The 26851-nt window shown below is 41.9% G+C and overlaps 1 protein-coding gene across 7 annotated transcripts in view; it reads right to left on the bottom strand.

Annotated features, from left to right (window-relative positions):
- MLLT3 (MLLT3 super elongation complex subunit) overlaps positions 1-26851 on the bottom strand; it is a 401860-nt gene that overhangs the window by 28562 nt on the left and 346447 nt on the right. For all 7 annotated transcript variants that reach the window (XM_073636372.1, XM_073636333.1, XM_073636353.1 and 4 more), the window contains 2 exons: positions 20214-20310; positions 10281-10352 (listed from right to left, as the gene is read on the bottom strand). In XM_073636372.1, the coding sequence (XP_073492473.1) occupies positions 10281-10352; positions 20214-20310 (169 nt within the window). The remainder of the gene's footprint in view (positions 1-10280; positions 10353-20213; positions 20311-26851) is intronic.

Here is a 26851-nt window from a genome sequence, read left to right as displayed (position 1 = left end):
GAGATATTCGGCACAACAGAAGTTTTGCATCTTGTACTGGGTTCGGACTGTGTCCCTGTCATAGACAAGTCTAGATAGAAAGCAGCAGCACTTGCCTATGGAATGAACACCACCCATATGTCTAGTGGAGTGTTCTAAAACTACATGACCCACAACACCCTGCGGTTTGTAACCGCCCCTGACCTGGCAGCAGTTCTGTACAGTGTCACTTCCACCCACAATCTCCCTGACACCAAGGAAAAGCCTCAAGAATGTCCGACGAACACTGCGACTGTTACCTGGACAACGCCTCACACAGATCATCACACTCAAGGCTGACTTCCAAAGCCGCGTCTCACACAGTCTCCTCTTCCACTTCATCGCTGGCGGCAACGACTCGTGTACTGACTGAGGAGCCTACAGGGGCTTCCCCCTCCATCTACATGTCCTGTACAGACACTCACTGCTGGGAACTGTTGTGGCACCTACCTGCAGGCTTATGCAGAATGCACTACCGCCATCTACTGGCCTGTAACTGTAACTGTAACTGTAACTTTACCCAATCACACTTGCTGGCATGTTAGGTTGCACGGCGAGGTATGAGGTATATTCCACACTCTCTCTATGGGAACTCTTCTAGTCTACAAGTTTAGTATTACTCAGACTTTCTAGTTGGAGATCTGTCACTGATTGCATGGTCAGCTTGCTGACTGATTTACTTGTTTATTTACATGTTACTCCAGTTACAGTGTTCTATCCCTCTTTTGAGATTTTTGTGCTGTTTATAGGCCCTATAAATGTCCTCTGTTTAATTACCTCACACGTTCTGAGGCCGACACTTAACCCATGAGAGGGCACCCACCTTTACAAATCCCGCATTTAGCCGCAATAGTATTTAATGACGTTTTGGGTGCCTTCTGGTATGGGGGCTGGGTGGTGGTATCAGAACTCCCAATATTTCTATATGATGGTTCTTGTATGCCATTTGTGTAATGATGCATTTACTCACCCAAATCCCACCACCCAGCACTCACCTTTCTTTGAGAGTATCCGCTCGCCCTATTATATATCCCCCCGAAAATATGTTCTCCAAAACCTCCTCCCTTTATCACCTGAAGACCCTGTGGTGGCGGACTATACCATTCTTTCCTTTACCTATAGTCCTCCTTCACTGCTTGGTGATTGCCAACCCCCACACAGTTGTGAGTCACGGTGCTGTTACACCCCTCAGGGTACACACATCGTGCCCGCACTGTACCTTATCGATACTGTACAGTTTAGAGGTACGGGAGCAAGTCACCCCCAAACCTCATCGGTTTCACCCCAGTTACCTCAACATTACACTTAAGCCTGCCATACACTGAACAGACCCACATCCTGATCTCCTGATCGCCTAGGTCATCCCTCTCCCTTCACTCGTACTTATGGCGGATGACACAGACCCCCGGGCCTCACCGCCTGACCTACATAAGCACCTACAGACACTCAAACTCTGCTCAATCAATATACAAGGCCTTAACATCCCAGAGAAAAGGTCTAAACTGTTCTATTTCCTACAATGATCAAAAATACATGTAGCACTTATACAGGAAACGCACTTCAGGATGGATAGCATCCCTAAACTGTATAATCACCAATTCCCACTGGTGTACCACGCTTCTAACACCGAGGCTAAATCCAAAGGAGTCTCAATCTTAATTTCTAAACAATGCCCCCTGCAGGTGACAGAAGACCAAACAGACTCCCAAGGGAGATTCCTATTCATTAAAGGCATTCTGCACCACAGGCCTGTCACAATAGCTAACATTTACGCCCCTAACTCGCAACAAGTGGCTTCTTTTTAGAGACACCTTCCAACAACTTCTCAGCTTCCAATCTGGTACTCTGATAGTAGGGGGCGACTTCAATGTCGCTCTGAATACCTCCCTTGACACATCCAACGGTGCTTCCTCCCTAACCTACAGAGCCCTACGAGCTATTAAATTGCAACTCAGCAACCTGTTACTTCACGATGCCTGGCGCACATTGCACCCCAACACTAAGGACTTCACCTTCTTTTCTGCACCTCATAACAAATACTCCAGAATAGACCACTTTTTCTTATCCCAAAATGATCTCACACACCTTTCAAAAGCCACGATTGAACCCATGGTTCTTTCTGATCACAACCCCATATTTATAACTCTAACCCTCCCGACAACCCAGGGTAGGTCCAACATATGGCGACTTGATAATTCTCTACTGACCGACCTGGACCATATACAACAAATTACCACGAGCCTCACCCACTACTTTGCAGAAAATACAACAGAAGACACCTCTCCTATCTCCGTTTGGGCAGCACACAAATGCGTCATAAGGGGGAAATTTATCTCCCTTGCGGCCCAACGAAACAAACTTAGAAAAGCATGAATTAATGAGCTGACCGACCGCATACTAACACTTGAACAAGCACACAAAGCGTCGCTAGTAGCTTCCACATTAACGGAACTCAGACCAGAGAAGAACTTCTAGAGGAACTTAACCACACACTAAAACGTAACTATGCCATGACCCAAAAATTATTCTACGAATTCGGCAACAAGTCAGGTAAACTTTTAGCCAGAGCGCTTCAAGTTAAGAAAGCGGCCCATACCATTCACAAAATTACAACACCGACTGGCGACGCCCTTGTTACTACGGATGATATCTCTGACCATTTTGTTCAGTACTTCTCCAAACTATACAACCTCCCCACCACGCTCCCCCCTGCAGCCACCTCGGACCGAATGACAGCCATTACAGACTTCCTTGCACAATACTGTCCCTCCCCCCTCTCTTCAGATGAATCTTCGGACCTTGATCTCCCACTCTCAGGAGAAGAAATTTTAACTGCATTAAAACAAATGAAACCGGGCAAAAGCCCTGGCCCAGATGGCCTGACAGTTAGCTATTATAAGTCCTTCCCAGACACCCTCATTCCCCACCTCACCAAAGCCTTCAATAATCTATCACCAACCTCTAATACAATGAGGGACATCCTTGAAGCACACGTCACTCTCATTCCCAAACAAGGCAAAGACCCCTCATTGGTCTCTAACTACCGCCCGATTTCACTCCTGAACGTAGACCTAAAGCTCTACGCCAAAGTGTTGGCAAACCGCATTCTCCCTCTGCTACCCAAATTAATCTCCCTTGATCAAGTAGGTTTTGTCCCTGGCAGGGAGGCCAGGGACAATACTATCAAGGCTCTAAATATCCATCACTGGCTCTCCAAAAGATCCACACAAGGTTTTTTCCTGTCTTTGGACGCGGAGAAGGCGTTCGACAGGGTGGCCTGGGACTATATGGAAGCGACTTTAAGAGTAATGGGTTTCCCATCGCATCTACTCCAAATGATCCTGGCGCTATACTCTGCACCTACAGCTAAACTTAGGATCAATGGCCGCCTGTCGAACGCCTTCTCTGTCTCAAACGGAACCTGTCAGGGATGCCCCCTATCCCCGCTCATATTCATCCTTACTATGGAACCAATGCTCCGCAGATTAAGAGACAACCCGGACATCAAAGGCATTAACATTGGTGATAACCACTATAAATTAGCAGCCTATGCGGATGACGTTTTACTCTTCCTCACTGACCATATAGTCACTATCCCCAATCTTCTTAAAGATTTCTCATTATTCAAAACCTTGTCAAACCTTCAAATTAACTTTACAAAATCGAAAGAACTGAACATCTCCCTACCAGCCACACTGGTCACCCAATGCAAACAGAACTTCCCCTTTACATGGGAATCACAGGACATTACATACCTGGGCATCAAAATACCTACTAAACTACAGGATCTCTACACAAGAAACTTCCAACCCGTGCTTCAAAACATACAAGCTGATTTAAATAAATGGCATGTCCGTTCCTTCTCCTGGTTGGGTAGGACAGCCATATTAAAAATGAATGTACTGCCCAGACTTCTTTATCTTTTTCAGGCAATCCCCATAAAGCTACCCACCTCCTTTTTTACATCATACAATCGTATGTGCAGGACTTTTATCTGGGCGTCCAAGACCCCCCGACTAAGCTGGGACAGGCTAGTACTCCCCAAGCTATTAGGGATCCTTGGCCTCCCCGACATTCAAAAATACCACTGGGCATGTCATTTAACTAGGATTGTAGATTGGCATCTGCATTGTTCCAATAAAGCCTGGATTACACTTGAGGATTCTTTCGCTAAAACCCCGCTGTCATATCTACCCTGGATCAATCACAACTCCATTCCTAGAGATTTGGTGACACATCCCTTTATTGGAGCCACATTGTTCCACCTTAAATTAGCCGGCAAAGCACTCAATTGATTACACACCGCACCCAGGCCCTATGACTCCTTTGGTCCGTAATCCTGACTTCCTGCCAGGCCTTGCCTTAAGAGATCTACACAGGGAATCATGCACAGCCCCCATCAGGGCACACCACTTCTTCCAAAATGGCGAACTCCTCCCTCACCAAGCCATGGCAGCCAAACTCACTGAATACAACATCCCCTTTTACAAGTACCTACAATTAAGACACTTTTTTGTTGACGCCAAATCCATCTCACTATGGTACCGAGAGCGTACACCCTTTGAATTACTATGTGAAAGTTCAGAACCCCAACGTCATGTGATCTCTACTGTTTACGCATTCTTATTTTCAACTTGCAAAATTAAAGATGATAAGCTTATCCGTCGTTGGGAATCAGAACTGTCTATAGACTTAACCTCCACTGAATGGGAACGTATACACAACCATATTCATAAGGGCTCCATTAATGTATCCACCCAGGAAAACAGATACAAAATACTCACCAACTGGTATAGGACACCTGACAAGATCCACAAAATGCACCCCTCGGTCCCCCCGACATGCTGGCGTTGCAATGTGGCGCTTGGCACCCTCATTCATATCTGGTGGGAATGTCCTCTTATCATACCGTACTGGACGGAAATTCACCGCCTTATCACCCAAATTACCTCTTACGCCCCAGAACTTCAGTCCGGCCCAATACATGCTCCATCACACCTCCATGCCCCTCTCCTCCTACAAAAAATCCCTTACCCTACACCTTATCAATGCAGCCAACCTCTGTGTCCCGGTTCACTGGAGGAGTTCCACACCACCCACAGTGGCTGAATGGTTCAAAAGAGTCGATAGAACGGCCGAGATGGAAAAACTAATTTACCAAGCAAAAGACAATCCGACAAAATTTAATACGACATGGGCTTGCTGGTTGCACTTCAGAGTTTCCTCGACGCAGATCATTCCGCCCGGTGACCCAACCTCTCAGCCATGATCGATACTGATCTGTCACAGAAACGTCATAGTGTCTGGCTGATCGTGCCCTCCCTCTGTCCATAACCTTCCTCTTACCCAATTGATCCTCACCGATCACACATAGGCGATCTCCACACCCTCTCAACCTGATACCAACATAACTCCTTCACTGTTCTGGCAGGAGCACACACCCTAACGGTTTCTGGTCTCCTTACTCCCCCCCTCCTAAACAACATTATTATGGAGCTGCCTCTCAATCATATGGGTACCAAACAGATTTAAAACCACACACATTACTACACATGGCCCCCACCCATTCACAGTTAGAACCCTTTAGGGGTGAATGGGTTTAAGGGTGGCTTTGATCGGTACATAACATTACCCCAATTGGACCCCTACTCCCACACCAACCCCTTCTCCCTCACACGGAGATACCTTAATGATCCTTAGTTTATACACTTGTTAATTAGGATATTCCCGCTTTATCATAAGAATACTTTACTGGGTCGGAACTTCACCTACATCACTAATACAGAAGTGACCTAGTAAGAGGCTCAGTTGGCCGTATTTTGAACTTGTTCTTTCATTTCTGCTTTATTTATCGATTGTATGACTTATTGATCGTATTAACAGCTTCGGTTTCAATGTATACCCAATAACTGTGATATTATGTATATCTGATAAATTTTAATAAACATTTATTGAAAAAAAAAATCAAAGGAGAAGGCCTTCAAAAAATACAGGGTTGAGTGATCATCATCAGCATTTAGACTTTATAAAGAATGCAACAAGAAATGTAAGGGTGCAATTAGGACGGCTAAGCTAGAACATGAAAAACAGATAGCAGAGGAAAGCAAAAAAAAAATCCAAAGAAATTCTTTAAGTATGTAAATTATTATTGGCCCCATAAAGAATGAGGAAGGACATCTGGTTACAAAGGATGGGGAGATGGCAAAGGTATTGAATTTATTCTTGTCCTCAGTCTTCACGAGGGAAACGGAGAGCTTCAGTAACCAAAACTGCAGTGTTGATCCTCATGACACATCACAGGAAGCATCTCCATGGTTGACAGAGAACAGAATTAAAATTAGACTTGGGAAACTTAACATTAATAAATCACCGGGACCAGATGGCTAGCACCCAAGGGTACTTAGGGAACTCAGTCAAGGAATTTGCAGACCATTGTTCCTAATTTTTACTGACAGTCTACTAACTGGAATGATACTAGCTGATTGGAAAAAAAGCCAATGTAGCACCAATATTTAAAAAGGGCCCAAAATACATCCCTGGGAATTGCAGACCAGTTAGCCTAACATCAATAGCATGCAAGCTCTTGGAGAGGATGATAAGGGACTATATACAAGATTTTAGTAATGAGAACGGTATCTTTAGCAGTATTCAGCATGGATTCATGAAGAATCGCTCTTGCCAAATCTATTAACCTTCTATGAGGAGGTGAGCTGCCATCTAGATAAAGGAAGGCCCGTAGACGTGGTGTATCTGGATTTTGCAAAAGCATTTGACACAGTTCCCCATAAACGTTACTGTAAAAAATAAGGTCAGTTGGCATGGACCATAGGGTGAGTACATGGATTGAAAACTGGCTACAAGGGAGAGTTCAGAGGGTGATGATGAATGGGGAGTACTCGGAATGGTCAGGGGTGGGTAGTGGGGTCCCCCAGGGCTCTGTGCTGGGACCAATTCTATTTAATTTGTTCATAAACGACCTGGAGGATGGGCTAAACAGTTCAATCTCTGTATTTGCAGACGATACTAAGCTAAGTAGGGCAATAACTTCTCCACAGGATGTGGAAACCTTGCAAAAAGATCTGAACAAATTAATGGGGTGGGCAACTACATGTCAAATGAGGTTTAATGTAGAAAAATGTAAAATAATGCATTGGGTGGTAAAAATATGAATGCAATCTATACACTTGGGGGGGGGACCTCTGGGGGAATCTAGGATGGAAAAGGACCTGGGGGTCCTAGTAGATGATAGGCTCAGCAATGGCATGCAATGCCAAGCTGCTGCTAAAAAAGCAAACAGAATATTGGCATACATTAAAAAGAGGATCAACTCCAGAGATAAAACAATAATTCTCCCGCTCTACAAGACTCTGGTCTGGCCGCACCTAGAGTATGCTGTCCAGTTCTGGGCACCAGTTCTCAGGAAGGAACTACTGGAAATGGGGCAAGTACAAAGAAGGGCAACAAAGCTAATAAAGGGTCTGCAGGATATGAGTTATGAGGAAAGGTTGCGAGCACTGAACTTATTCTCTTTTTCGTGGAAGGGAGTTTAACAAGACACGTGGCCACTCATTAAAATTAGAAGAAAAGAGATTTAACCCAAAACTGAGTAGAGGGTTCTTTACTGTAAGAGCAGCAAGGATATGTAACTCCCTTCCACAGGCTGTGGTATCAGCGGGGAGCATCGATAGTTTAAAAAAACTATTAGCTAAGCACCCGAACGACCACAACATACAGGATTATACAATGTAATACTGACATATTATTACACACATCACAGGTTGGACTTGATGGACTTGTGTCTTTTTTTCAACCTCACCTACTATGTAACAATGAAGCCAATACCATGTAATGTCTAGTGCTTATGGGTACCGTGCATGGCTTGGATACTTTACCACAGCTGACACTTCGTTCCTGTTTGTCTTCCTCCCATATACTCTTGATAGCTGACGCAATATTTGGTGTCATCTCGGTGTTTTTTGCTATGCAAGCATTGGACGTACACTCGCGGCATATGGCACATTGGATATACACTTGCGGCACAACACAGCGTGCACCTCTTCCTGTGTGCAACCCACCAGCATGAACGGGGATACTGCAAATGATGTCATGGGCATGCAGCAAACAAGAATAATCGAAGTTCAGGTATAGGTCAAAGCCCGCTGTCTGGATGGGGTAATCAATCTCCAAACAGAGGAGGAGGTAGGTTGAAGGCTGGCTGAGCCGGAGGCCTGTCAGGGGTCTAACTAAGTGGCAGGCTGGGTTGGTTGGTGTCAAGGTAAGCGGCAGGCTGGGTTAGTCATTGTCCAGGCAGAGGTCAAGGCAAGGGGCAGGCAAGAGTAATTGGCAACAAGCAGAGAAAGCAATATGGACAGGAGAGACAGTCTCAGAAGAAAGTTGCAGTTTCATTTACAAAGTAGCTGGCAAGTCACATCACCAGACACCATAAGGTAAACTTTAAATACTCTCCTAGGCCTGTGTGCATGGCCATTGCAAGGGATGCATACGCAATGATAGCTAAAAGGTCACGCTCTGGCACATGGACAGAATGGACCAGACCCCTGGATGTATAGACATGGACAATAAAAGTAATAGCACCAAAAGAGCTTACAGTCTAATACCTATGCCTACCACAATCTTACAAAAACAGTATGATCAATTTGGAAGACAGCCACTCAATTAAAACCTACACCCAAGTACTGTGATTTTATGAATGTACCCACAAAGTTGCCTTTGTTCCTTCTTTCTTCCGTGCCCCTCGCATGCACTTAGAAGAGCTGAGCAGCACACCCTTCAATAAACACAACATATACCAGTCATGGACAAAAATATTGGCACCCCTGCATTTCTGTCAGATAATGTACCACTTTGCTCAGAAAATTGTTGCAATTACAAATGTTTAAGCATTCTCGTGTTTATTTCTTTTGTTTGTACTGATAATACACAAAAAAGTGGTGAAACAAAAAGCCAAATCTGACACATTCCACGCAACACTCCAAAAATAGACTGGAAATTTTTTGCCACCCTCAATTTAATATTCGGTAGCATACCCCTTGGAAAAAAAATGAACTCAATCGCTTCCTTTAACCATGAATGAGTATCTTACACCTCTATACTGGACTTTTGGACCACTCTTCTTTCAGGTCTCTCAGATTTGAAGGATTCCTTTTCCCAAATGCTGTTTTGAGATCTCTCCACAGGTGCTCTATGGGATTTAGATCTGGACTCATTGCTGGTCAGTTCAGTACTCTTCAGAGCTTTGTCTTAAATCATTTCTGGGTGCTTTTTGACGTGTGCTTTGGGTTATTGCCCTGCTGTAAGACCCATGACCTCTGACGGAGACCAAACTTTCTGACACTGGGTCCTACATGGAACCCCAGAATTCTTTGGTAGTCTTCAGATTTCATAATGCTATGCACATGGTCAGGACATCCAGTGCCTAAAGGAATTAAGCAAAACCAAAACATCAGTGAACCTGCACCATGTTTTACTGTAGGGACTGTATTCTTTTCTTCAAAGGCCTCATTTATTTTTCTGAAAACAGTAGAATGATGGGTTTTACCAAAATGCTGAAATTTTGTTTCGTCTGTCCACAGCAAATTCTCCCAAAAAGATTTTGGCTTCCTCAGGTACGTTTTGGCAAACTCTTTGATCAATTTTTCTCTTTCTTCCACGTCCAGGGAGATTAGCAACAGTGCCATGGGCTGTAAACTTCTTGACAATGTTTTGCACAGTGGACACAGGAACATTAAGATCTCTGGAGATGGACTTGTTACCTGGACATTGTCAATGTTTTTCCACAATTTTTGTTCTCTAATCCTCAATTCTTTGCTGCGCTTTCTGTTCTCCATGTTCCGCGTGGTACACAGAGACACACAACAGTAAGGTTGAGTCAATTTTTCACCATTTTACCTGGTTCCTGGTGTGATTTCTATATTGTCAGCACCTGTTAATTTATACAGGTGAGGTGAATTACAAATTACAGGAGCATCACAAGCTTGGAATACAATTATTTTTTTTTATTTTGAGAAGGTGCCAATATTTTGTCCAATCCATTTTTGGAGTTTTGTGTGGAATGTGTCACATTTGGATTTTTGTTTCTCCACTTTTTTCTGGGTGAAGTGGTGCACTATTTGACAGAAATGCAAAGGTGCCAATATTTTTGGCCATGACTGTAGGTACATGGACCCCCAAAAAGCACTATGAAACTTTGTAGGAATTATCTCCAATAAAACTGCAGACACAAACGTCAAAAATATATTTACCTTATCGCAGTCTCCATTTTTTACTTGTTTTTCTGACTTGTTCTGTTTAATCGGACTCTTTACTTCCAGGATCTACAAGCCACACACCAATAAAAAAGTAAATCATCTTGGTAAGAAACACAGTGAATTGTCAGTTTAAACACATCCCATGCTACAGATGTGAGACTCCAGGCAGTGCTGTCATTATTCTGTATTAGGAATAGTAATTAGAGGTTACACAAAAGGTGCATACAAGTATCTGTAGCCCCTGACAGATGCGTGAAGCCCAGGGTGAGGAAATATGGCTAGATACACATAAAAAAGGTAAACATACATAAGCTGTAAATTCCCAGTCTGGCCTTTGGTGAGATTGATAAAAGCTCTTGACCTCTGGTCTTGCACTTTATGGCTTCAGCCAGACTTGGAGGAATTTGCAGTCTACTGTAAAGTAACAAGTGACATCTTGACAAATAAGAGCAGGACAGGAGATTCAGAAAGAACAGACACTGTTCATAGTAGAGCACCTTTTACTGAAACCTTAAGTGTAACAGGTTATAGTGCCCTTTTTTTACCATTTTATTCTGGATAACGTCTATCCTGAAAATATGCTGTATTTTTATGTATACAAGCAGACTATTTACATGTCTGAAGTATGCCATGGCAATAAAGAAGCTGAGCAGGACAAAATAATCAAATTGAACTTGGAAGAGTGTTTTACATATTCCAGATAACAATTTTGATTTCTTTAAAGTACACCTTTCATTTTCATCAAATGTAATAAACCAACAGTACTAGTAAAGTGCTGGCAGCAGCTGTGCTTGTCTTCATATTAGCTTGTTTGTGCCTGGGAAGAAACCTGTGTTGCTAATCCCATACTTTACACAGAGCAGGGTTGCCAAATGCCAGTAAATTTACTGAGAGTTTGTAAAAATCTGTGATTTTTTTTTACAATTGTCTAAAAATATCAGGGCTGATAATTTGTCATGTTATGTTGACTTTTAAGTGTAAACAGGGCATATTACTTGTTAGGGGTATTGTCAGTGTTTCCGTATTGTGTTTATACTGTTTAAATACCAGTTGTCTTTGTTTTTAATAGTAGTTCTGTAATTTTTTTATGTTGTCAGTAATAAACGTTCTCCGCCAGCAAGTTTGACATGTTTTGTCAGTAAAAAATGCTGCGGAAGGTTGGCAACACTGACACAGAGCCTTGATTTCTCCAGATGAAGTTCTGCCCTTCTACATCAGCAAACCCAGTCATTCAGCAGTTCAGTGCCAGAAGCACAGTGAGAGGTTCTCAGTCAGTTAAATGACAAGTGGTAAGCTTAGAGTCAGCAGTACATACCTAATTTTGACTTAGAGACAAGTTACGGGCCTGTGTACATCTTGGACCCTTCACAGAAACAAAGCACCTGTTATAAATAACAAGTACACACACCTGAAGGCACCACAAGGCCTACCCTTTACTAATAATATTACTTTATGCACTTTGATGGGCATGGCAGGTTTACATCAAAGCAGACCCCACCTGGGTTAGACCCTTCTCTGCAGTACCACCCTCCCATAACCACCTTGCCAATACTCAATGGACCCTTGTCCAACTGTGTGCATGCCTTGGTTTGTGTGCAAGCGATTTTGGCCACACTTCTCATGTGGGTCACAGGAGTGCACTTAGTTCTGCTCTCCTGAATCAGCCAACAGCGGGCTACAGTCACAGAGCGATACCAGACTCTGGGGAGATCCCGACAATTATTTTGGGATCCACCTAGATGCCTTACAGGCAGCTGGCTCTGCCTTTCAGCACACCACTGAGAGCCCGAGTCAGCTGCTCCCGCCCCTCTCCTGCTTCAGTGAGTGCTGGAGGGGCAGAGCACAGAGCGGTAACTGACAGTCACCGCTCTGTGCTCAGAGCAGACCCAAGAACTAAGCAATCTGTGGTCATGTGATCGCACAGTTCTCAGGCTTAGAGCCGGTAGGGGGCAGCTTGCGGCATTGGATCGATTCTACAGCAGACATGTAAGTATTTATGTTTATTATTTTATATTTCTGTACTTTCCCTTCAAGTAGCCATCCTAACATTTCAAATTTAGCAATTCTTTCTCTTTCATTAATCCTCCCTATTGACCTACATAACAACAGTCTTGGATCGGATGAAACCGATAATGTGTTTTTAAATAAAGAAACATGCATACTTAAAGGATAAGTTCACCTTTTGTAACACGTTACACCCATATTCAGGGTGTAACATGTTACAGATGCACAGGCCCTCACCCCACCCCAATCCCGTTTTGACAGCAGAGGATTTCTAACCCCACTTGCTGTCATAATCTAAAAAAATGCCCGGCCGCATCATTCATTCACAGTGTTCTGTGAATGTGAAAACTACAAGTACCGGCATCTATTGTGGCTGTCGCCTTGTAAATCTCAATGAACTACCAGGGCGCTATTGAGAGCTCTAGTAGTTCATGGAGTCTGTCAGTAACTGTCTGTCTGCATAGGGGGTATGGGCAAACAGCTACGCAGACAGTCTGCAGGAATTATGATTATGATGCTGACCATGAGTGCAATGCTTTAACGACTTCCTAACAAAAAAAATAATAAATGCATATTTTTTCTACCTGAAAGTGAGTGTACAGCTTGTTTAACAGTGTAAATTTGCTGTCCCTTCAAAATAACTCAACACACAGCCATTAATGTCTATACCGATGGCAACAAAAGTGAATACACCCCTATGTAAAAATGTCCAAATTGGGCCCAATTAGCCATTTTCCCTCCCCGGTGTCATGTGACTCGTTAGTGTTACAAGGTCTCAGGTGTGAATGGGGAGCAGGTGTGTTAAATGTGGTGTTATTGCTATCACGCTCTCATACTGGTCACTGGAAGCTCAAAATGACACCTCATGGCAAAGAACTCTTTGAGGATCTAAAAAATAGAATTGTTGCTCTACATAAAGATGGCCTAGGCTATAAGAAGATCGCCAACACCCTGAAACTGAGCTGCAGCACAGTGACCAAGACCATACAGCGGTTTAACAGCACAGGTTCCACTCAGAACAGGCCTCGTCATGGTCGACCAAAGAAAAGTGTTATTTCTTCAAGTTGTCACACCAAAAGCTATAATAAAGTATTTACAAAAATGTGAGGGGTGTATTCACTTTTGTGAGATACTGTATATAAGGAGCTCCTCAAATTAAGCAGAGGTGCTAAAAAAGGTACTAGTGTCCTTATTTGAATCCAGCTAAATATAGCTGCCAAATTCCCAGAGTAATAAAGTTTAAAGTGATTGTAAAGTCTCGTTTTTAAAAAATAGATAATAATAAACATGTTATACTTACCTGCTCTGAGCAGTGTATTTGCACAGAGCAGTCTGGATCCTCAAATTCTTGGGTTCCTCTTAACTGCTCCTGGCCTCTCCCTCCTGTCCAGTGCCCCCACAACAAGCAGCTTGCTATAAGGGCACCCGAGCCGACCTGCAGACATGTGTCTCCATTCAGACATAGAGCTGCCATTCGTCCTTACCCCTCTCTCTCCTGATTGGCTAACTGACTTTGATTTACAGCTGCAGGAGCCAATGGCGCTGCCGCAGTGTCTCAGCCAATCAGGAGGGGGAGACTCAGACAGCCGAGGGACTCGTGACATCGCTGGACAGAGATGGAGCTCAAGTAAGTATTAGGGGGTGCTTGGATGGCTGCTGCACAAAGAAGGCCTTTTATCTTAATGCATAGAATGAATTAACATAAAAAAACTTCTGCCTTTACAACTCCTTTAAGATGTGGAAACAATTTAACATACCATATATTACCCTAGGCTTAGCGCTGTGAAGTTATTTGTTTCAGAAGCACTGCACAGCTGAACAATATGGGGTTGGCTTACTAAAGACAAATAGGATGTTGCACTCAACAAGGGAATTTTCCCTAGAGCTTAGTGAACCTTTTAAAGTTTCACTGTGCAAAGAATATAATCACATGCAAGGAACATTAAAAAAAAATTGTTAAGCTCTGGAGCAGATTGCCTTGCAAAGTGAACAGCCTATTTGCCTTTAGTAAATTATTTCCTTTCTCAATAAGACACAGAAACTGCTCTGCTTTCTAGAAGTGGGCCTCAAAGCTACACCAGAATGTCATGAAAGAGATACTGGTAGACTTTGCACCCAATTATTTTGCCCCCTAAAATGTATGAAGAAATGAAAGTACAGGCCAAAGATGACAATTATAACTCATTCAAAGAGGTCAATAGGGAAAAGACAGGTTAAAAAATTAAGATACATCCACTTTGTGATATTTTCATACATATCAATTTAGTGTATAAGAAAAATAAAGTAGCCCGTTCATACGAATGAATTCCAGGGTCTGGCACCTATAGCCTGTCCATTCAGCAGTGCTGAGTTGATCTCTGAGCATTTTATTCTTTCCTGCCCTGTTTGATCTCGATCTTACAACACAATGAATCCTAGTTGCTAGGCAGGAAACTGTGCAGCCTTCCAAAAGCTCCCATATATGATTTCTTGCCTCCAACAGCTAAGCATATATGTCAATAACTGTGGCTAAACACTAAGGCCGAAGCGTTATTTCTGGCAATTTACCTTACATAATAAGTGGTAAAATGTAGTGCAGACAGAGGAAAAGACAAAGAAACCCCAGTGCATTCTCTTCTGCCATTTTTACATACCAGATTTCAGGTATTAAAATACTGAAACAATCAAATCGTTTGAGCTTGCTTCAACTAGCAGCAATGCCTAATTTTCATATAATTCCACTCAAGTACATTCTTTATTTCAATTTAAAGAGGGAAAAGCACATCTTAAAGGAACTGTGTCATGAGAAATGCTTGGGGTCTACCATTACTGAATTTCAGTTCTCAGAGCCACTTACCTGTAACAAAGAGACAGATAAGGATTTCTGATGTCTCTCCGACTTTTCTTATCTGTGTGCTTGTTTTATGTCAGAGACTGGGAAAGTAGGGACCAGTAGTTGGCATAAAAGCCAGAAAACTAGCATTTTCAGCGATGATTGCCCCATGGTTTTCTTGTGACAAGTTTACTTTAAAGCAACTAAAGGAAAAATGAGGGAGGTAGATATTTTCCCCAGGTTTTTCTTTTTAAAACATAACAAGGGGATCAGTACACAATACGCACTTTTTATGACAAGCAATTTACTTAGCACTGCTACAGCATACCTCAACACTGGTGTAATTGGATCTATAGGGAGTATGCACAATACCGTGCCCCTACATTTCTCCTCAACTAAACCTGAAAATCATGAAAAATACATCTGAAAAAAAAAAAAAATACTTTCCTTGAATAATCGATCTTTGCAACTGTTCTTTGTACACAATGTACACCACCTAAAAAAACATAATTATCAGCCATGGAAGTTAACCCCATACAATACCTCACTCTCTCTTACTGGTGTAATTATTATTAAACCATATACTGTAGTGTCACAATATTTTCTGGATTCTAGATGTAATATCTACTTAAAAGTGCTAAAAATCATGAGGCCATCCATGGAGTTGACTGTTTAATGCTAAAGTGGATTCCTATGGGGGGTGCATGTGCAGGCTCAACTTCGAGCCACACTGCCTGCATCCATAGATTTACATAGTACAACTTGGCCCCAGCCCCCTGTCACACAATTTGACTAACAGCAGGGGGAGCCAATGGCTCCCACTCATTCAGCAAAATCTGTTAGAGCAGGGAGAACCTTCACAGACGGGCACAGCACTGGATCGAGTGAGGGCTTTTACAGGGAATGCAATAAGGTAAAAATGTTTAGGCTTTATAATCAGTTTAATATCTAAAGTCCATATATAGAAATATTCCTGTGATATACAGTACTGAATCATCCACTTAAAAAAAATGATCAATTTCATCATAATGATGAATCATTTGTATCACAGACACAGGTACGTATAAATACATATGTTGCCCACCAATAATGCTTAAAGTGTTACTAAACCCACAACAGTAAAATCAGTCTGTATATGCAGTAAAGCATGCTTGCTATACTCACTCTGGAACCTAAGGGGTTAATCCTCTGCATTGTGTGAAAAGGCTGTTTGATCCTGTCTTCTCTGATCCTCCCCTTCTTCCACTGTTCCCAATCCATCTCCTGATAAGACAGAGCTTTTGGAGTCACTCCGCACATGCTTAGTTTACAGTGTATTGCTAAAGAGTTCTTTTTTCTTCTTGGAAGGGTGCATGTGATCAGCACAGGGCCAATCGGCACTGTCCAGACAGAGGGTCAGGGGTCCTGCAGCCTCATAGGACAGTCAGAGTAGAATGAAAACTCCTCCTACAAACTTTAACTAGACACTGATAAAGGCCACAAGACTGCTATATACTGCTGATGAGAAAAGGTATTTAGCAGTTTATATTTACTAAAATAATTACATTTCCATGTTCTGTGTACTGTGGGAGACCAGATATAGTGAATGTTGGGTCCTGGGTTTAGTAACACTTTAAGGCTAGGTTAACTCTGCTGCAATCAGATTTTGATCCCAATTTCAGTACGATTATGTGATGCAACTTAGATGCAGTTTACATATTCTATGGGGCCAGAATTGTGCTGGAATCTCACCAAAGTAGCACAGAATCCGTTTCAGGATCAATACCACTGTTCAAGTGCCTCCCAATTCATAACATCCACAGCCAAAGAATTCTGGGGTCAAAGTGAAACTAAAAGCCCAATGCCATAAACAGGGAGCATGGCCATAGTTGAAGGAATTCCTGCCAAGATATGTTTGGTGGAATAAAATACATCTACTATAGGTGCCAAATAAAATGAGCGTGGCAGCCGCGTCTGCAACAAACACCTGAAAACGAGTGACCCTTGACCTTGAAATAATCATCCAATGAAAATAATAGTGATTAAAAACAATGTGTGCAGTTGTAACTAATGGCAACAAGCCAATTCAAGTTTAAAAATGTTTGTCCCTCTCCACTTTTGAAAAAAGCCTAATAATAGCATATAAGGCAAGTTCAGTCCTACATTTCCAGTGGGTGGCCTATTATCCAATTCAAAGAGTTCTGATGAACGCATCTTGGCAAGTAAAGCACATTCTACAGAAAAAATATTTGATGGTCATTGTAATCCAAAATTTCATACTCGTACATCCAGACTGGTAGATAGAGGGAGACTAAGTCATAAACACCTGACTGGTTTTGCTAGACCCTCTGGCTGCATCAGAGGTCAGCCTTCAAAACACCAGGTGGGTCCCATCCTCTCACCAAACAGTGGATGTCAACGTCATGATGTTAACAGTAAACACCACTAAATACGTCTCGATGTATTGTCCCTGCAAGATCAATTTGTGGTGTTGTCATAATCGAGAATATGTAAACTTTCATATTATAACACAGAGAAGGAAAACAACAGCAATAATCTCAAAGGCTGCATTGGGTAATACAGATTTACTATTTGGTATAAATAGGAATCCATGCACTCTTGTTTCCTTTTTAGCTTGATGAGATGTAAAAGGACAGTCTGCTGTGCACTTCAAAAGGGGCTGATGTATAAAAAGTGTGTTAAGGAACATTTCTTGCTGCCAAAAGCAACCAATCACAAACCTCGATTCATTTTGTAACCTGAACGGTTTGGAAGTTATAGGCAACAAGAAAAAGTCCTCTAAGCCCTTTTTATACATCAGCCCTTTATGTTTTTCATTTATACGTTATTTATGCTGGCCAAGGCTTGGCAGAGCATCAAATACTCCAAAACTGTGAAACGCTGCATGAACAAAAGGGGTGTCAAAGCGGTATACAAACTGTTCAAAGGAACTTACAAGAAGCTCGTGGACAGCTTTTATTCAAGGACAATAGCTAGGTTTAAGAATATAGCCGATATATGTCTTTTTCTGACAGCTAGAACAAAGCATGTTACACTGTTTCTACTGAGACAAGTGAAACAAAAATCTGCTTCAAAGCATGGGAATTCAGTTCTATTTCTCCTCCAGCCTCTCCTTCATACTGATCATATACAGCCTGATTCTCACTACAATTGCAATCTACTTAAATGCAAAGTGTGTGTATTACCACTGTGCTATAAAAAAATAGCAACTGAAGCTGGTCATACACATCACAATGTGATGGCATTATATCCTTTTGATATTGTGCCCAACTAAACAATCATGTCAATTTGTATGCAACCCCTTATGCCTCTCCAAATACGTAGTTGTTGGTAGGTCTAAAAGAGATTGCACATTCAAGATTGTAACATGTAAGGTCAGTTTAAAGCAAATCTTTGCTCTGCACATTCAGAGTTTGCTTTAGTGGTTCCATCCCCAGCAGTGTATACTGCCAATGCCTATCCTTTGCACCCCACCACTCTGTAAAATCAAAAGTAATTCTAAGTACCTCCAGGTATATAGCAACATGTGGGGTACCACGCTAAAGGTAAGTATATGAAATTGGGGAGGTGTGCAAAAAAGTGAATTCCTTGATTTGCCCCATATGGGAAAAACACAGACACATTTAAACCCCTGTTCACATTGGAGCGACTGTCATGCGATTTGACAGGTCAAATTGCACGACAAGTCACACCCTATTGTCGGCAATTGCACTGTTCGGTTCGACGCCGACTTTGCGGTGCCTCATCGATTTGAAAAAATAGTTCCTGCACTACTTTTGGCAATTTTGGGTGTGACTTGCATAGACATCTGTCTATTAGTTACACTGACACGCAGTTTTAAAATCGTGTGATTAAGTTACACGTTTTCAAAGCTGCAGTCAATATGAAAGAGGGCTAAAGCAACTTTAGACAGTAACAGTGCAAAAGGTCTAATTGGAAATCCCACTATGATTACCTATATATTATATATATACACAACTACTCAAAGGGCTTCTAGATAGAATGCCAAGCTCTAGTCACATGATTTGTACTGTTTAATGTTCATTGCTTGAACCACAAATTTAGTGATATTAAACAGCTGGGCTGCATATTTACATGCCTCAGGAAGTGGTATTCCCAGAGTACTATGAAATGAAAAATAAGCAGCAAGGTGGCCTGGTGCACTGTAGCGAAGCCTGGTGGAAAACAAAACCGTGGGCAAAAACATTGTTTTCCTGGTATTCATTTTTAGACTTGATTTAATCTGCAATGTATTTTTATCCTGCATTAACCCTTTCGCTGCCATGCCCATACAATGTACGAACCTGGCACAAATGGCCGATATATGCTCCAGAATATGAACATAGGCCTCCATAATTAAAAAAAAAAAAAAAGCTATAACCCTTACACATGAAACTTTCAATAAAAAGAAAAAGTGTTGTTTGGAGTTCCACTTTCATTTACCAGGAGTGCAAATGCATGCAGCAGAATCTTCTCCATTCAAACCATCTTTCCACTACAGTAAATATTCATGCGTTTACTACACCAAGTTTTCTCTATGTAGTATGAAAGTAGTTTACTCCAGTGTAATGCAGTCAGCTAGAACTCTCACTTAAAAGTTTAGCTTTTTCACAGAGGATGGAAACACAAACTTGGTGGAGAATTCCATGAAGAAAAATGATCAACATAACTCAGACACACAAAAATAATAATGTGCTCTAATGTACTCACTAGTGGCTGAGGGAAATACACTGGAAACATACCGCTTGGTTAAGAAAGGCTATTAACACAGTTAAATATACATACTTGGCGATCCTGCTGCTACAGCAGCACTGTTAAAATTTAGGCAGCATTTTATCCATGAGAGGCTACATCGTCACTGTGTATTTTGCTTTATATAAAGGGCTGTGTAGGCAGCTCATGTGCTTTTATTGCCATTGAAATGTTAACAGATTTCCAGAGTTTCAGCAATAACAAGCCCTTGATGTGGTGTGGCAAAAAAATTACAAAGTGCATTAAGTAACCTAACACGGTGGAATGAGACATGGTTTCCAGTATCATTAACAGTGCAAAAAATGCAAGACCATAACAGATTAGAACAATGTTTTTGAAGTTAGTCTAAAGAATCTTACCTGATTATTGTTCGTTTTTAATAAGGTGGGAGGCTCATGTCGTAACGGAGATGAAATAGAACTGCTTTCACTATTGCTTCCATCGCTTAGGCTAATTCTGTGAAGAAAGAAGACAACTGATAGCCTTAGAAGTGCTTGCTGTATACTGTCTCACTGGTTAACTATTGCCTTTTTGCGTAATAAAACAAAGAACAGTGTTTTATTTAAATGTGAATGAGGAAAAAACAGGAAACAGAAAAACAGAAAAAACATCTCTATAGGAAAGCACATATAATGAAGTACTTTGCAGAAAAACCATTTCTGGGAATAAACCAAGGCGGTCAGTCTGACATAATGAATTTGCCAGCACCAACGAGCATATGCAGATTTTGACTATTTAAAAGCTGTGTCACTTATTACATAGTCACATGATCTGAGATTTTACCCAAAAACTAGATATGGGTGCAGACTTCTTCTCTACATCAATACAATTCTGGCATAAGATACATAAAGACAAAACTTTTGGTCAGTTCCTCAACCTGATAAAACTCCTTTGTGATGAATTAGAGCGGAGATTGCGAGCCAGGCCCTTACTCGTCCAACATCAGTGCCTGACCTCACAAATGTGCTTCTGGAAGAATGGTCAAACATTCTCATAGACACACTCCTAAACCTTGTGGACAGCCATCCCAGGAAAGTTACGCTGTTATAGCTGCAAAGGGTGGCCCAACTCAATATTGAATCCTACAAAATAAGACTAGGATGCCATTAAAGTTCATGCACCCAAATACTTTTGACAATATAGTATACAACATAAACTGTCTTTTTTGTGCTCCTGGTTATTTTTATTTACAATTCATAGTCCTAAGTTTAAGTATAACTTTCTTAAAGTGGTTGTAAACCTAAGAAAAAACAAACAAAACAAAAAAAACCTGCAAGACAAAGGCATAATTGAGCTGGTATGCATAGCATACTAGCTCATTATGAAATACTTACCTTAGAACGAAGCCCCTGCAGTGGTCCTGGCACACTGCTCTACCCGGTGACATGTTTCCCAGAGTTATTTCCGGGTATCGCGGGCTCCAGCGATGTGATTGGTCGGAGCCGTGGTGACGTCACTCCCGCGTTAATGGCACATCAGCTGAAGAAGCGGCACGCTCGGTCCGTTTATTCAGTGCACATGTGCCAACGCTCTCGGCACATGCTGATACAGGGGATAACTCCTCCTAAACCGTGCAGGTTTAAGAGATATCTATGGTAGCTACAGGTAAGCTTTAGTATATGCTTACCTGTAGTCAAAAGTGGTCTGTAAGGGTTTACAACCTCTTTAAATTATAAGGTATATAATTCACGTATTATCTAGTTATTGATACCATTTGTCATATTAATTTCTAACATCCCGTACACTAGACTCACATGTTTCTCAAACTAGAAATCCCTCACTAAATTTTCAGACACCAGTTCACACACCACTCCCCACTTGAGTTCTAATTTGGATATTCTCAACCTCACACCTTACTCTCTCACTACTCACCAAGTAGAGGTTCTCAGACTTGGTTTGAGCTTCTGTCCCTCTATGGCAATTGATAAATATGAAACCATCAAGGATTTATATTTATTTTCTCGCAATCTCACCTATAAATTTCTTTTTGATAATGATCGCCTTCGATCTATACAAGACAAGCACATTTCTGAACAAGTCAAAAACTACACAATGGAGGACTTCCGGGCCCTCCGTGATCTAATGCTATTACTAGACGAAAACGAACAATCTAGTCAGCTTGATACTCCAGTGGATTCTAATCCTAGTCCCATAGTATCTGCACCCAAAACTCCATTTAGAGGTAAATCTCAGCGTTTTCCTGACCTAATACCAACTTCAACATTTGGGCCTTCCTGATGGGCACAATCAATGATGTCAAAAAAATGAATGTAATGCCGAAACACAAGAATCTTACTCCGGCACAGGCGCAAGCAATCACACAGTTACAGAATCACCCTGACCTCGTGATCAAACCCGCTGACAAAGGCGGGAACATTGTTCTTATGACTAGGGCCAACTACGAACACATGGTTATGGATATTCTGTGTAATAGGGCATGGTATAGAAGTATTGTTTCCACTGTAATTGATCAATACAGAATAGAATTTTTGACTATCATTGGTTCTGCCCATCAGGGAGGCCTGATTGATCAGGATCTTTACAACTGAATACACGCCACCCAAGACTGGCCACGTTTTATGCACTTCCTAAAGAGCACAAGGATTCCACCAAACCCCCGGGTAGACCCATAGTATCGGGTATTGGGTCCCTCATGGAAAATGCCAGCCGTTTAGTGGATTCGATACTCTTACCACATGTGCTAGCATTACCCTCGTATATAAGAGACACATTAGATCTTCTCAAACATATCGAAGGGATGGTCATGCCTCCTGATGCTCTGCTCGTGACCTTGGATGTTGAGGCTCTTTATTCAAGCATCCCTCACGAACAGGGCATCAGGACAGCACGTACCTTCCTTCGTGAACCAACCCACCACCGGTGGGACTATTGCGAGTTTATCCTGAAGTTGTTGCAATTCATTCTCACGCATAATTGTTTTACTTTTAACGAGTCCCACTTCCTCCAGGTGCAGGGCGTGGCCATGGGCACATGTTGCGCCCACCTATGCCAACCTGTACCTGGGGGAGTGGGAACGTATTATTTTTTTGGACGACAATTTATCACAATTTACGAGCCAGGTGATGTGTTGGCTACATTTTATTGATGATATCTTTGTCATATGGTCGGGCGCCACGGAAAGTTTGAATACCTTTATTGAGATTTTGAATCGCAACTCTTTCAAACTCAAATTTACAGTGTGCAGTGACAGATCTACTATCACCTTTCTTGATCTCACGATCTGTAAAGACAGTGATGGCCGTTTGGCCTCCACGCTGTTTCGCAAAGAGACGGCGGGCAACACTCTGCTGCACGCAGAAAGTGCTCACCCACATACTCTCATCCGAAGCATACCTTATGCACAATACCTTAGACTCCGTAGAAACTGCACTTTCACAGAAGAATTTAAATGGCAAGCCAACCTACTCCGGGACCGTATGAGGGCGAGAGGCTATAGTAAATCGCTTCTTCGCCGCGCCTATACCAAAGCGTTGCGCCGATCACGTAACTCCCTCTTGTATCAGAATAAGACTCCTAAATCCAGTTCAACGGTAAGATACATCACCAAGTATTCTCAACATCATGCTGAAATACGTGACATTTTAACCACACACTGGTCCCTGCTGCGTGGTGATCCGATTCTGGCCAAATATGTTACTCCTACTCCGGCAATCACGTTTTTTAGGTCAAGATCCTTACGGGATAAACTCACGTCTAGCCACTACCATAACATCCCTCCAGTTCAACTTCATTCTAAAGGTACCACTAGATGTGGGAGATGCACCTTTTGCCCCTGGATTCGCACAGGCACTTGCTTTAGATTACCGAATGGGGAAATCTTTACCCCTAACTTTCACGCTGACTGCGAAACCCAGGGTATAGTATATCTAATGACATGTAGGTATCGAGCCTTTTATGTTGGAAAAACTATCAGGCAATTTCGTTCCCGCATTAAAGATCACATTTATTACTCTGGAGGGGGGTAAGATGATCACCTCAGTCAGTAGACACTTGGACCTTTACCACAAATTCGACACCTCGGTGGTTTCGTTCATTGCCCTTGCAGTGATTCCGAGAAGCCCCCGGGGTGGCGACTGGGATAAACAGATACTCAGACAAGAAACACTTTGGATAGAACGCTTGGATGCTACTCGAGCCCCTGGTATCAATGAAGCTCATTCCTACAAATCTTTTCTTTAACTGACTCCTTTCATGGATACAAGTTGGTTCCTGTAGGATACAGAGGTTGTGGTTTACACTAGATTGATATTCCCCTTTTCCTTATCCCCTTTATATATCCCCCCCCCTTTTTTCTATTTTTCTATATTCTTGCTGTGCTGTCCGGGTCCTTTTGAGTCTATATGTATGTATATATAAAAAACTTGCATGAACAGACTGAACAATTTACATATTAGAGTTTGACTCTTAGCCCTTTAGCTGTAAACTCTATGAAGACTATTGATGTTTAGGTTTATACAATTGTAAACTGTAAATAACTTTTGTTGATGATTGATTTCCTTTTTCCTTGCTGTTCTGTCCAATGCGGATAGTATGGGCGCCACCTGGTGGCGGGTTTTGGTTGCCATGTGGCCACCCAGCGCCACACCACCTTTGTTGTTGGTGTGACGCATACACCAGCTGGCGTGGGTGGATCTCCCCTCTCCCCCATGCCGGCTGTTGTCGCTCTGTGCTGCGTGCGTTCCCCTCACAGTGGATGCGCCGTCTGTCTCCTTGACGGCGCTCCGAGTCAAGTGGCGCACATGCGCACTGTGAGCATTCGGCCGGTCCGGATGACGTCACGTCAGCAATGCCGATTGGGTGACTACGAACGGGACGCGCACACAAATAGGACGGCGTCCTATTATTGTGTATACCCGCTTCAGTGAGGGATGGCACTGCGCGCTCGATATTAAGACCTTGGAACCCAGGTACCTCCACCTTGTTTTAGGTAGTGGCCACATTAGACGAGTGGCCATTGTTATATTTTCTAGGCACACTGTTTTATGGCTGTTTACTCTCCCTGCCTCCCCTTTGTATTGTAGGTATGAGCAGCTCTTACTCTAAAACAAATCCTCTGTGATACTTTGGCTCTGGCACCCGTATAATCGCCTGTGACTCCTTGAATCCCTTACATATATTCATATATATCTATATGAATCTGATATGCAGTAATTTTTTCTACTCTAGCTGCTGGTGAGTGACCCCTGCCATGGTTTCATTAGTTTCACTAGCATATGAGATCTGTTTTTCATTGTATATTGAAATCAGTTTTATATTCTTGTGTAGGATATACTACCAATCCTGACCTAATTTGACACGCGTTGCTCTACTACATTGTTTGCCCTTTTTTTTTTTTCCCTTACCTGCGGGCCACGTTATTTTATTGTATTTCATATGATTTTTGATACATCTATTCTGTAAGTACTCCACAAAAACCCCCCCTTCCCCCCCTCCCCCCCCCCTTCCTTTTCCCCCTGTCCCCCCTCCCCCCCCCCCCTCCTCTGTTGTATTGGTTGGTAGCTAGTTCATGAATTTTCCTACCTTGATACACCCCTCAGACACCATCTACTATTATGTTGTGCACGCCCCCATGGTAGCCTTCCACTGCCTCCTCGTTTGGTGTCCCATCCTTCACCGCATTGGTCTGACCAGCATGGATTTGATTTTGTACTACTTGACATTGTTTTAGATGCTAGTTTTTAAGGTTTTATATATTAATTATATGTTGTGTATTTTTGATAGCCACAATACAGCTTTCTGCTTCTGAAGAAGCGTGAAGACACGCGAAACATGTTGAGCATTGAATATCTACACGATTTGAATTAATCAATTGCGGATCTGCTATCCAGCCACCTTCTCGGACCTGTTGCTATTCAGGATGTTTATCCTCATGTCCGAAGAATTATACATATAGATGGTGTCGTATAGCTACCGCTTCATTATATTCTGATGTATACATATGATTTGTGGTTTTAATCGAAGTCATATTTATATGTGTTTTTTCAATAAATAAATTGTGTTATAGATATTTGTTGTTACTGTGCCTGTAAAGTCGCTCCTTTTTGGTTTTTCTGTGTACTATTACAAGATATAGGACGTGGCACAAGTATACTATATATGTATCCACAGTACCACTCTGTGTTATGATACATTTCCAGTTTTGCAGTCCCGTCATTTAGAAGTCTTTATTAATACATTTTTCTTAGCCCTATTTATATGTGTGCATATACGGTATATCACCAAATTTAATGTTTTTTTTTAATTTCTAATTCTCAATGGCATTAATAAGTAAATTCTTGAATTTTCCTATATAGAATCAAGCTGGTCAGCTAATTTTTATTAACAATATTTTTTATTAACCACTTCAGCCCCGGAAGGTTTTACCCCCTTCCTGACCAGAGCACTTTTTACAATTCGGCACTGCGTCGCTTTAACTGCTAATTGCGCGGTCATGCAATGCTGTACCCAAACGAAATTTGCGTCCTTTTCTTCCCACAATTAGAGCTTTCTTTTGATGGTATTTGATCACCTCTGCCGTTTTTATTTTTTGCGCTATAAACGGAAAAAGACCGAAAATTTTGAAAAAAAATGATATTTTCTACTTTTTGTTATAAAAAAAATCCAATAAACTCAATTTTAGTCATACATTTAGGCCAAAATGTATTCGGCCACATGTCTTTGGTAAAAAAAATGTCATTAAGCGTATATTTATTGGTTTGCGCAAAAGTTATAGCGTCTACAAACTAGGGTACATTTTCTGGAATTTGCACAGCTTTTAGTTTATGACTGCCTATGTCATTTCTTGAGGTGCTAAAATGGCAGGGCAGTACAAAACCCCCCCAAATGACCCCATTTTGGAAAGTAGACACCCCAAGGAAATTGCTGAGAGGCATGTTGAGCCCATTGAATATTTATTTTTTTTGTCCCAAGTGATTGAATAATGACAAAAAAAAAAAAAAATTACAAAAAGTTGTCACTAAATGATATATTGCTCACA

The sequence above is a fragment of the Aquarana catesbeiana genome, linkage group LG01, assembly GCF_042186555.1.
Source record: "Aquarana catesbeiana isolate 2022-GZ linkage group LG01, ASM4218655v1, whole genome shotgun sequence".
In the NCBI taxonomy this organism is placed as follows: Eukaryota; Metazoa; Chordata; class Amphibia; order Anura; family Ranidae; genus Aquarana; species Aquarana catesbeiana.
This window is presented reverse-complemented; position numbering and strand designations above follow the sequence as displayed.